This window comes from Leucoraja erinacea, chromosome 5, assembly GCF_028641065.1.
Source record: "Leucoraja erinacea ecotype New England chromosome 5, Leri_hhj_1, whole genome shotgun sequence".
NCBI lineage: Eukaryota > Metazoa > Chordata > Chondrichthyes > Rajiformes > Rajidae > Leucoraja > Leucoraja erinaceus.
Genome location: NC_073381.1, coordinates 69,300,278 through 69,313,410, shown reverse-complemented (window position 1 = coordinate 69,313,410; position 13,133 = coordinate 69,300,278). Strand labels below are relative to the sequence as shown.

At 40.7% G+C, this 13,133-nt stretch overlaps 1 protein-coding gene across 1 annotated transcript in view; it reads right to left on the bottom strand.

The window, feature by feature from the left end:
• LOC129697375 (PC3-like endoprotease variant B) overlaps positions 1 to 13,133 on the bottom strand; it is a 1,319,937-nt gene that overhangs the window by 899,640 nt on the left and 407,164 nt on the right. The window contains exon 9 of the mRNA XM_055635860.1: positions 10,509 to 10,617. Within this exon, the coding sequence (XP_055491835.1) occupies positions 10,509 to 10,617 (109 nt within the window). The remainder of the gene's footprint in view (positions 1 to 10,508; positions 10,618 to 13,133) is intronic.

Sequence of the window (13,133 nt, the reverse complement as noted above, 5' to 3'; positions counted from 1 at the left end):
CCAATTCTACTGCTGCACCACCAAAGATTTAAAAATAAACTAGAGAACATTGATTTTAAAACAGCTATGAAGACACTACGCCATACCTAACATTGAACTCAGTCAGGACTCCTGCCATTTCTTCGGGGCAATTTACCTACCTACTCATGTCTTCAAGATGCGGGAGGCAACCAGTGCATCCAGGGGAAACTTTTTCTGTCACAGGGAAAACATGAAAACTCCACATGGAGAGCATCTGAGATCAGGGTTGAACTGGGACTCCTGCTCTGCAAGGCCCCAGATCTACCAACTCCTATGCTGCTCCACCTGGCACTTTATGATAAACACTTCCAAATTGTTCAAGGATTGATTTCCATGGTCCTTTTGTAAGTTGTTTGCCTGACAGCGCCACAGACTCAGCTTCAATCTTCCACCTTGGGGTTGTCTGTGTGGAGTTTACGCTTTCTCCGCGTGACTGCGAGGAGGGCGGTGTTCTCCATGTGCTCCGGTTTCCTCCCACATCAAGACGGGTGGGTGTGCAGGTTAATTAGCCGTTGGAAATTGCCCCTAATGTGTAAGGAACGGATGTGAAATTGGAATAAATGAGAATAACTGTGAATGAGTGATCGGTGGTGCGAAGGGCCTGTTTCCGTGCTGCATCTCCAAACTAAACCAAATGATTGAGTCATTTTAGACTTTTTCATCTTCATATATTATTGTCACCTTAAGATTCTCAAGCAGCCCACATTTTCGTTAGCAAGTTGGTTTGTGTTACTGGTGAGAACTCATAACTATGATTCACCTCTGAATAACTATAACATGACATGCTTTTTACCACAGTAGTTTAAGAGACCAATTTTATGATAATATAATAGGAAGAAATGAACTGCAAAATTCTGAAAATGCCTATTATATTCTATTTAATTCTGATAAGTGGTCTTCAAATATCAGTGCTGTCATTCTGAATTTAGTTACTGTGACATAACTAAAGCATCTCACACACAAAATCCACTGTTAGTAACTGTGATTGGGGAACATCTCTCCAAATCATCCCAAGAGAAAGGCATGTAGCAGATGGGTCAATGACCTCCACCTTCATCACCCTGTAATGTTCAAATCACACAATATGCCAAGACCCACTTTGACCCATTTTCCAAGTTACTACAGAATGACACAGAAAGGGCCACAGAATGAAGTGTCCCAAAATCTGACCCAAGTTGTTTAAGTGTCAAGGTAAAGTGAAAGGGCAAATGTAGGCTAAAGGGAAAAGCGGTTCTTGCACGGACAACTAACTGGCGCAGGTCATTTTGACCGATTCCACAGGGATTGAGCACAACTGAGTGCAGTCAGCTTCAGACTGTGAGCAAGTTTCTCTTCAGGCACATACATGAGAATATCAAAATTGGTACCATTTGTTTCCCACATGGAACTTTTAGCGTTTCCTACAAAATCACAGTGAATGGCAGGACCCTAGGGAGTGTTGTAGAGCAGAGGGATCTAGGGGATAGGATGGTCAAGAAGGCTTTACATTGGTCTTCTTCAGTCTGGGTATTGAGTTGGGACTTTTGATACAGTTGTACAAAACGTTGGCGAGGCAGCATTTGGAAAGTATTGTGTTCAGTTTTGGTCTCCCTGCAGTAGGAAGGATGTTGGTAAGCTGGAAAGAGTGCAGAGAAAATTTACAAAGATGTTGCCAGGACCTGAGGGCCGAAATTGTAGGGAGAGGCAAGGCATGATTAGGATGTTATTCCTTGGAGCGCAGAAGGCTAAGCAGTGATCTTATAGAGATGTATAAAATCATAAGGGGAATAGGTCAGGCTTTTACCCATGGTAGGGAAGTCAAGAACCAAAGGACATAGGTTTAAAGTGAAAGGGGAGAGATATAAGTGAAAACCTTTGTTGCAATTGTAAGCACAAATATTGTTTGCTATTGAACTCTAATTGGTTCCCACAACATATTTCATAGTCACCAAAATATTTACGGCACAAACAACAATTGTTTAAGCTGAAGATAGACACAAAATGCTAGAGTAACTCAGCGGGTCAGACAGCATCACTGGAGAAACGGAACAGGTGACGTTTTGGATCGTGACCCTTCTTCAGGGGAAAGGGAAACTAAAGATATAGACAGTGATATAGAGAGAGAATGACGAATAACCACCGCCAGTTTCCACTGCCCACGTTGCATTAAGGTGTGTGGATCGTGGATCGGCCTCTACAGACATCTGCAGACCCACAAGTAGACGACCCTATGCAGAGGAGAGGACAGTTATACTCATTTTGAGTGACCGCCGATGATGTTGATAGAGAGATATAGAACAAATGAATAAAGGACATGCAAAAAAGTAACGATGATAAAGGAAACAGGCCATTGTTAGCTGCAGGCTAGGTGAAAACGAGTTACAGACAACAAGACTCAACAAGACAACATTGAAACTAATATAACGACTTGGGTGGGGGAGGGACAGAGAGTGAGACAGATAACTGTTTAAGCTGATCACTTGGTTTAACTGGTTCTGAATACATTTTGCAAAATCTCCTTTACAGCTCTGCCGGAAACTCATTGTGCTGGGATGAGTTCTCTAGATTCTCTGTTTCAGAGAGATCCACAAACAAGGTGTATTTCATCGAATCTACTAGTATAATAATACTTTATTTTGTATAGATTCTCGATGGGTTAATCTATGTCACATCACAGTTTGAGATACATAATTGTTACAATAAAGGTCAGCTATTTTAGTTCTATTGAAAGAGAATTATGCACGATATAATGGAATCAATGCAACATCAGCCAGTTACAATTGTTATTGTTATGATATGAATTTATTTATGTTTGTTTTATGACTGAATTTTTCTTTTTTACAGTGTTATAATTGATCAGTACCTAAGAATGATTAGGTACTGATCAATTATAATAGCATAACATTTTTACAGCATTTTAATTGATCATTTCCTTCAAACAACATGCTGCATTCTCTCAACATTCGGCCTTAGAATCAGTGAACCATGTGGTGATTTTCAACTCGTGTTTGAAAGTACTCTGCCCCACTTTACTGCTGAATGTGAAGCAAATGTTGTGCCTCATATCTAATAATGTTGAAAGGAGAATCATCTACAGAGTGGCAACAGAACTTATTTTTCTCTTTATCATAATTTCTGCTTTTTCCCAAATTTCTCATTCAGTAACTCTACATGTAATTCCTCTGGGCTGGCAAGTTAACTGCCTCTGATTTATTCATGCCCCTATGCTAAACCATCATTATAGCCGACTGATTTACTTTTGTTTTATTTATGCTTGGAACAGTGATTTTTGCTCGCAAAATCTGTATTTATTCCCCATCCATGGTTTTCCTTGAGGAGATGCCAGTGAACCACCTTTTCGTATCTTTATGTCGTGTACAGAAAGTGCTCGCACAATACACATTAGTACCGAGTTCCATGATTTTGTTTTAGCATCGAAGGGGCAGGAAGGAACCTATGTCCATGTCAGGAATGTGTGGGTGTTGAAGGGGATGTCAGAGAGTATTCACAGAGAAAGCTTATGACAATATAACATTGTTTATAACAATATACAGTCTAGCCTCCTGTTGCCTATTAATATTTACGTTTTTGAGGACAAAATGTCTTGTAACTGAGACTACCTGATTTTAGAATATCAGAAAAAAAGGACCCGCGTTTGTGGTTTCATGGTGTGACTGTTAGGTGGTTAGAGTGAGTTCTGTCTCAGTTTACCACCACTAAGTGTCAAGGCATTGTTAACGTATGTTTATGGGCTGTTTTTTCCAATACTGTACATATTTACCCCCTTGCTCGGTTATAACAGGCAATCAGCAATAAAGGACATTGTTCCTTCTAGCTATGGTTCCTTTTAACAAGGATTATCTCTACAGCAAAAAGACAACATTATTTGAGATCCCAACATTCACATTATAATGTGAAAGCATATAAATCCAGACAAAAAAGAGACTGCCGGATTATTTGCACTACTTTTAACATGACTGAATACTGATAATTAATACATACAACACACAGGCATTCACATATGTTTGATTGTGCCGATAACACCAACTTGACCAAAGTCCAGGTTAATGGTTGGATCATCCGCGTAAAAATGTGCTTTCTAACACGATAGCAACATAGAAACATAGAAAATAGGTGCAGGAGTAGGCCATTCGGCCCTTCGAGATATGTGGAAGTGAGCCATGTTTATTTAGCCTTACTGTTACTTTTCTGCAGATTTATGAAGCTTGAACTGAATGATTTGTTCTTGTTTTATTTCCAACTGCTTCAAATCCATTCTGCATGTTGGCTAATTTCTGCTATCGGTCTGCCTGTGTAATTAGTTGGATGTATTCCATTTCTTATTTTGCGAGTGACCTCAAGCTTTTTTCTAAGCTCTCTGATTCTAGGACAGGGGGATTCAAGTAATGAAAATAAACAAACTAACATAGCCTCAGGCTCACATAGCAATCATCAATATTCACCAAACTCAGAGTGCGTCCATGGTGAAAGATTGTTGTATATCACAATCTGTATGGAGAATGAAAGCCAAGCCTGTGGGCTGAACAACCATTGGATTTAGTATGTTGCCGCAAGGCTTAATTGATCGTAGCACAAAACAAATGAATATTTTTAATATTATTGATGTGTTATTTTCACATACTTTTCCCCTCTCCATTCTTAGAGAGTTTTGAGTAGGTTGTTGAAATTGTTGTTTGCATTTACTTACCCCAATACCCATTTAGAAGTTCCATTCAGTAGCTCTTCCACTGCAGTAGATATTATCGTGTATGAGTCATGGTGCGATCAATTGAGTAACATTCACACTGCAGAACATGAGTCACTGTGCAGTCTTTCAAGTAGCATTCTCATTACTGCAGATACTGTAGCATGTGAGTCATTGTGCAGTTTATGAAGCGATGTTCACAGTATAGCAGACATGTTCCTCTGTGCACTGCTGAACATCAAGAACTTTCTAAAATAGTTGTTAGTTTCATTTTTACTTCTTATTAAAAATGTGACATTTGTGTGAGACCGCTGCATCCCTTTTTATCTTCCTGCAATTTTGCAAATTGGGAACCACAAACTAACTGAAGATCCACTCCATTACCAAGTTTGCTGATTTCCACCTCCAAACTATTGCCCACCCTCCAAACTTCAACTCTTCAAAATCATGAGAGGAATAGATCGGGTAGACACAGAGTCTCTTGCCCGGAGTAGGGGAATCGAGGGCATAGGTCTAAGGCGAGGGGAGTGACATTTAATAGAAATCTGAGGAGTAACTTTGTCACGCAATGGGTTGTGCGTGTATGGAACGAGCTGCTGGAGGAGGTCATTACTATCGCAACATTTACGAAACATTTAGACAGGTATTGACAGGACAGGTTTAGAGGGATATGGAACAAACGCAGGCACATAATCACATAGCACAGAAACAGGCCCTCTTGGCCTACTTTTCTCAGCTGACATGATTCCTACCAATACTCATCCGATTTGACCAGTATCCCTACAGATAAAATTGCAATTTTTAAAAGGCATTTGGAAGGTACACTGATAGGAAAATATAGCAACATTATCAGCATCTACAACCTTCTCTGGCAGTACATTTCAGATGTTGTCTGCAAACATTTTACTCCTCAGATGATGACTTTTAGTTCTAGTTCCCCTGATCGGAAAACAAGAATATTGACAATCTATTCTATCTGTCCCCTTCATAATTTTATAAACCTCTCTAAGGTCATTGCTTAGTCTCCAATGTTCCAGTGGGCATAAACCCAACCTATTCTGTCGCTTTCTAACTGGAGCCCTCCATTCCAGACAATAGCCTGATTACTTTTTTCCTGTACTCTCTATCACATTCTTCTTGTGGTGTGGTACTCCAAGTGCAATCTAACCAACATTTTGTAACTGCAATTTTCCCAACTCGTACTCAATGACTTGACTTATGAAGGCAAGTATACCAAAGGCAGGCAGGCAGGCCATTTTCACTCCACTACCCTCGGTCGCAACTTTAAGGGAGCTATGGATTTTCACCCCAAGATCTCTTTGTACATCAATGCTCCCAAGGTTTCAGCTATTTATTTTTAACGTCCTACCAGTATTTGACTTTCCAAATGACATTATCTCACACTTGTCTGAGTTAAATTTCATCTCTGTCACTGTAAATAGACACAAAATGCTGGTGTAACTTAGTGGGTCAGGCAGCATCTCTGGAGAAAACGAATAGGTGACATTTTAGGTCAGAATCCCTTTTTCAGACAACGATGAGGTATCATATATTTACCTATATATCATCTGTCACCACTGTCCAACTTTTCAGCTGATCTATATCCATTTCAATCTTTAGACAAGCTTCTTCACTATCTATGATTCTAAACTTACTAATCAGCCCACCTACTTATATTCCCATCCAAGTTGTATGTATATGTTACAAACACCAGAGGTCCTAGCAATGATCCCTGCTTGGTGAAACTCTGCTGTTTTGACCAAACATTTTATCAAACGTCCTGATATTTCCTTCTACGATTTTCTTAGTTGTTTAATGGTACATTTCTTGTTCAATTCCTCAAGACATTTTACCTAATTTGAGGAGGTGTTTCAGTACAGCTGTTGTATACTTAAAGAAACAGTTAACATACACCATGAGCAGAGCAGTCCCTACTCAAAACAATGATCAGCAGATTACTTTGGGAAGAGAGCAAAAGGAATTTTGTTTTGCATTAATATCATTGGTTTGCTTCGTTCTGCTGGCTGCACCATTCAGGAGCTAAAGAGTTGCAAATGGGATATTAATATTTGAGAAGCGCTATCCACTTAGAAAGGTTGATAGAGAAACACACCTTTCAAGAAGACAGTTTTCTGCAACATTTTAAAGGCATTATGTTATCTGTGAGAAAACTGCTCCAGATATATGGACAGATTTGGGCGAATGGAGCAATATTCGATCTTCATGATTGAAAGATTTAGAGATCAATAAAATTAACCAATCAGTTTAATCAAATATGAAAAGCTAAACTGACAGATGAGATGAAAACCAAATGCAAGAGGTAAACACAAAGTGTTGGAGTAACTCAGCGGGTCTGGCAGCATCTCTGGAGAAAAGGAATAGGTGACATTTTGAGTTGGAACTCTTCTTCAGATACGAAACTTCACCTATTCCTTTCCTCCAGAGATGCTGCCTGACCCGCTGGGTTACTCCAGCAATTTGTGTCTATCTTCAGCATAAACCAGCATCTGCAATTCCTTTCTACACATCCAAGAGGTAAATATGGAAGTTTTAAACTCTGGAAGACGAAAAGGCCAACATATAATTCCAGATACACATTCCATTTAAAAAAAAATGCCAGCACCAAAAGAGATTTTTTTTTTCTCTTATTTTTCAAGAGGTTCATTTGTTGCCTACAATCAGCACAAACACAAATGATAACAATCTATTGACACAGCGAGTTTTCTCTAACACACCTAACTAAAGCCAGGAAGCTCTTGAACATTTCCGAGGCCTAAATAAGTGCAATCAATGCATGCAGTCAATGATATACTTATGCAAATTTTCAATTACTTTGATTTTGTAGAAACACATCAGCATTCACATTGGCAATTCCCTATGTATTGCAACTAACCTTGGAATATCTACAAATGCACACATAACTTGCAGGCAGATATCCATCAGCCATTCTTGACAAACATCCAATATTTTGACTTCTGATGGAATCCAGAAGCAGACTAAACCCAAGACAATTGCCCAAGACTTACACTGGGTTTCTGCCTGAACAACTCATAAAGATAAGTATAGGTATATTATCTATATTACTTCATCATTTTCAATAGTTTGCATGGTTGCGATTATCAGAAATTTTCAAAATTACTCACCGTGTTGTGATAATTTCAAATCCAGCTAAGCAATAAGATATGGTTTTGCTGGATATCAAAAATGTGTTCAAATACATTTATGGGCTAGATCCATCCACCAAATTATACCATTTATGTACAGAGGATGTTGCACTGGGGCTTACAGTTGAGCAAGGTGTTGGCTTTTTTTTTATCATTTAAAAATAAATTTGATAGTTATATGGATGGGAAGGGAATGGAGGGTTATGGTCTGAGCGCAGGTATATGGGACTAGGGGAGATTATGTGTTCGGCACGGACTAGAAGGGTCGAGATGGCCTGTTTCCGTGCTGTAATTGTTATATGGTTATATGGTTATATGGTTATATGGCTTGTGCTGCTTTGGCATTACAGACAATAGACAATAAACAATAGACAATAGGTGCAGGAGTAGGCCATTCGGCCCTTTGAGCCAGCACCACCATTCAATGCGATCATGGCTGATCGTCCCCAATCAGTACCCCATTCCTGCCTTCTCCCCATATCCCCTGACTCTGCTATCTTTAAGAGCCCTATCTAGCTCTCTCTTGAAAGTATCCAGAGAACTGGCCTCCATCACCCTCTGAGGCAGAGAATTCCACAGACTCACAACTCTCTGTGAGAAAAAGTGTTTTCTCGTCTCCGTTCTAAATGGCTTACCCATTATTCTAAAACTGTGGCCCCTGGTTCTGGACTCCCCCAACATCGGGAACATGTTTCCTGCCTCTAGCATGTCCAAACCCTTAATAATCTTATATGTTTCAATAAGATACCCACTCATCCTTCTAAACTCCAGAGTATACAAGCCCAGCTGCTCCATTCTCTCAGCATTTGACAGTCCCGCCATCCCGGGAATTAACCTTGTAAACCTACGCTGCACTCCCTCAATAGCAAGAATGTCCTTCCTCAAATTAGGGGACCAAAACAGCACACAATACTCCAGGTGTGGTCTCACTAGGGCCATATACAACTACAGAAGGAGCTCTTTGCTCCTATACTCAACTTCTCTTCTTATAAAGGCCAACATGCCATTCGCTTTCTTCACTGCCTGCTGTACCTGCATGCTTACTTTCATTGACTGATGAACAAGGACCCCCAGATCCCATTGTACTTCCCCTTTTTCCCAACTTGACACACACTAACACACATATATGTGTTATTATTTATTTGACACCATTTAAATAGTAATCTGCCTTCCTGTTTTTGCTACCAGTGGATGACCTCACATTTATCCACATTAAACTGCATCTGCCATGCATCTGCCCACTCACCCAACCTGTCATTAAGTAGAGGCTTTTCACATAGATCGGCAGTGAAAGTCCAATGGAAATTAAATGCAAATAATGATCAAGAAAGTTGTATATGATAGATTGAATCAATATTGTCCATCCTACACGACAACACAAGGTACAAGATGAGTCTTGAACACTTTTGTTAAGTGTAAAACTTTGTATAAAATGTGTCAAAACGATAAACAATTGAAAACGCCTCTGACTAAAATCTTTCAAAGGCAAAAAGGGTAGCGTAATTAGATATGGTAATCTGATCCTTATCATTGACTTTATTATTGATGTATTAATGATAAGTTGTTGAACAATTCTTTCACTCAAGTCTTTCTAGAAGACGTGCAAGAAGGAACTGGTTTACTAGGGGACTGAGGATCTAGTTGGAGGGAGGAACTGAAGGGAATCCACATTTGCCAAGTAATGGCTTGTATTCATTGGAATTTAGAAGGATGAGAGGGATATTATAGAAACATATAAAATTCTTAAAGGATTGGACAGGCTAGGTGCAGGATAAAATTTCCTGATGTTGGGGGAGTCCAGAACCAGGGGTCACAATTGAAGAATAAGTGGTAGCCATTTAGTACTGAGATGAGGAAAATAAATTTCACCCAGAGAGTTGTGAATCTGTGGAATTCTCTGCCACAGAAGCCAGTGGAGACCAATTCACAGGATGTTTTCAAAAGATAGTTAATTTTAGCTCTTAGGGCTAAAGGAATCAAGGGATATGGGGAAATGCAGGACTGATTTCAGATGATCAGCTATGATCATATTGAATGGCTCGAAGGGCCGAAAAACCTACTCCTGCACCTTTTTTTCTTTGTTTCTATGGGTGAGATAGCAGCAGTCTTTTCAGCAAATTGCTCACTGTATGGCTTTAGCCTACTGGGTCCCATCTATCACATCCTGTGTGCCGTACAGCTCTCTAGAGAAATACAGAATCCAAACAGGATATAAAAATGCCAGAACAACCAATTTTTCATTATAGTGCCTCATTGTGTCATTTATTTGATATTATCATACAATTTAGCCATTGCCAACACAGGCTGCATTTTAACCACAGCCATTGTTAGAAAATGACAATGGTTATTCACAGAATATTAATTTTAGTGAAGCACACTACCATGATGGTCAATAACACCACTTGTATGGGATTGTAATGGGCACATTTTGCCTGCACTTGCCTCAAAACTCTGCAACTGTGTTCCACACAAAATGTTAGTGGCTTGTAGAGCATGGCACAGCAATACTTTCACAAAGTGGTAACATTTTGATCAAGACAGACAACTGGAAGCATAGATGTCTTATTTCCAGTCTCTCAACATTTCAGTTGTGAGCTTCGCTCATTTTAAAATTCTTCACAGTAAAAGAAGTGACTCACCATCATCAATAATAGAAACCACAATTCCTCTCCCAGTAATATTTCTTTTCCAGACAGGCATAATGTTGAGGTCAAATCTTTCGGGTTTCCCATATTGTCCTTGGTTATACTGAAAGACAGCACACTTGACAGTTACAACCAGAAACTCAAACTGTAATATTTCAGCTGTTTCAAATAGCGCTTCTATGCCTTTTTTTAAGCTACTTTTAAAAAAACTTCTGCACATATGTACTGTACAGTATCTTAAACACATAATAAATGTTATTATGAGGAATCATTTTGTTTACAACATAGTCATTTAATAAATTCATAATAAATAAATAATAACACATATATGTGTGTTAGTGTGTGTTATTTTGAACATTTATATATACACTAGACCAAGTGCAGACCCGTTGGGTCTGTTCCCCCAACGTGTGGTTGCAGGGGAGGGGGGGGGAGGGCGGCATGCAGCATCACACACACTAACTACCCCCCCCCCCCCAACGCACACATGCTAACTACCCCCCTTGATATTATATTAATATGATTAGTTTGCTCCTAGATTAATTTGCTCCACATCTAGAGAGGGGGGGGGGGGGGGGGGGGGGGGTGTAGAGTGTGAGTGCAGAGAGAGAATGGGGAGAGAAAAAGAGAAAGGGGCAGTGAAAGAAGGGCAAGAGACAGAGGAAGAGGGGGGTGGAGGGGAGGATGTTAGGGAAGGTGGGTGAGGAGGTGTGAGAGAGATGGGAGGAGTGAAAGAAGGGAGGAGAGAGAGGGGGGGAGAGAGAGGGAGACTGAGAGGAGGAAGTGAAGGGGGAGAGGGGGGTAAGGGAGGGGGAGGGAGGAGGAGGGAGAGGGAGGGTGGGGTGTGGATGGGTGGGGGAAAGGATGGGGTGGGGGGGGGGGGGGGGGGGGGGGGGGGGGGTTTGGGGTTGGAGGGAGGGTGGGGAGGGGAGGGGGGGGTGGGGAAGAGGAAGAGAGAGAGAGAGAGAGAGGGAGGGGGAGAGATGAAATTTAGGGGAGGAGCCTGCCACGTCACACACGCATTACATTACCACCCCCCCCCCCCCCCCCCCCCACACCACCCCCACACACACACACACACACACACACACACACACACACACACACACACACACACACACACACACACACACACACACACACACACACACACACACACACACACACACACACAGCGGGTCCGATCTAACTGAGCGGGTCCAATCTAAGTGAGAAATAATTCAATTCAATGTAAAACAATGGAATCAACAATAATTAGTGGAGTTAAATGAGAAACAATAAAATTCAATGCAATGAAAAAAGGAATAAACAATGCTTTGATCCACAGCGGGGGGCGGGGGGGGGGGAGGGGGGGGGGGGTGGGCGGGGCGGGGCAGGGGGGTCCAGGATGCAGGTGGGCCAGGAGCAAAGGCATTTTGAGGTCAGCAGCTGGACAACCGTTATATATTTTTTTAAATGTCAGTTAGGTGATAAATTGTAGGAAATATCTCGGGATATAATTGAACAAATTATAGAGGATTGGATTTTTGAAATCATAAGGAAATTTTCTACCAGAAGATGTACAAATTTCACTGTTATTGTAATGTCAGTAGCTGGGCAGCGGTCAGATTAAAAAAAAAAGTCAGGAAAATAATGTACCAAAGTAGTGGATTTCTAAAATCACAAGGAAAATCTCTACTGAAATATGTAAAAAAATTCCCGTTTCGGCGTCTGGTTTTCGAGGAGATACGTTTCACATGCAAAATGACACACACACATCACACACACGCACACACACACACACATCACACACACGCACACACAGAATTTTAATAGATATATGATATAGTTATTTTATAAAAAGTTATTTTGAACATATATGTAAATATATATGAATCTATATAAATATAGATTCAAAAAACCCAACCAAAATATCAGAAACATAGATGGAGAGAAAAGATGGAAAGAAAATATCAGATGTCAAGAAAGAACATGCAGAAAAATGAAATAGAAAGATTGAGGGAGAAAAGATAAAGAAAACCATTCATACTGCAGGGAAAAGGGATGGAATCTCTCAGTTTCCAGATGCTACTTTGCTCGGCTGGGATAATTTCACCTCAATACCACTGCTGCCTTTGAACTTAAAACCGAGATGAGAAGAACTTTTTTCACGCAGAGAGTGGTGAATCTCTGGAACTCTCTGCCACAGAGGGTAGTTGAGGCCAGTTCATTGGCTATATTTAAGAGGGAGTTAGATGTGGCCCTTGTGGCTAGGGGGATCAGGGGGTATGGAGAGAAGGCAGGTACGGGATACTGAGTTGGATGATCAGCCAGGATCATATTGAATGGCGGTGCAGGCTCGAAGGGCTGAATGGCCTACTCCTGCACCTAATTTCTATGTTTCTATGTTCTATGTTTCTAACTTACTCTGAGGTTTACACGAGCAACTTAGTTAATAGCCCAAAAAACGCTGCTTTAATTTTCATCAGTAGCCACTGTAAAGGACTGCATATGCACATAACTCACATCCGCCATGTCATTAAAACCTCCTTCTTTCATCTCCGCAACATCGCCAAACTCAGACCCTCTCTCACACCGCCCGCTGCTGAAAGACTCATCCATGCCTTCATCCTTCTCTCC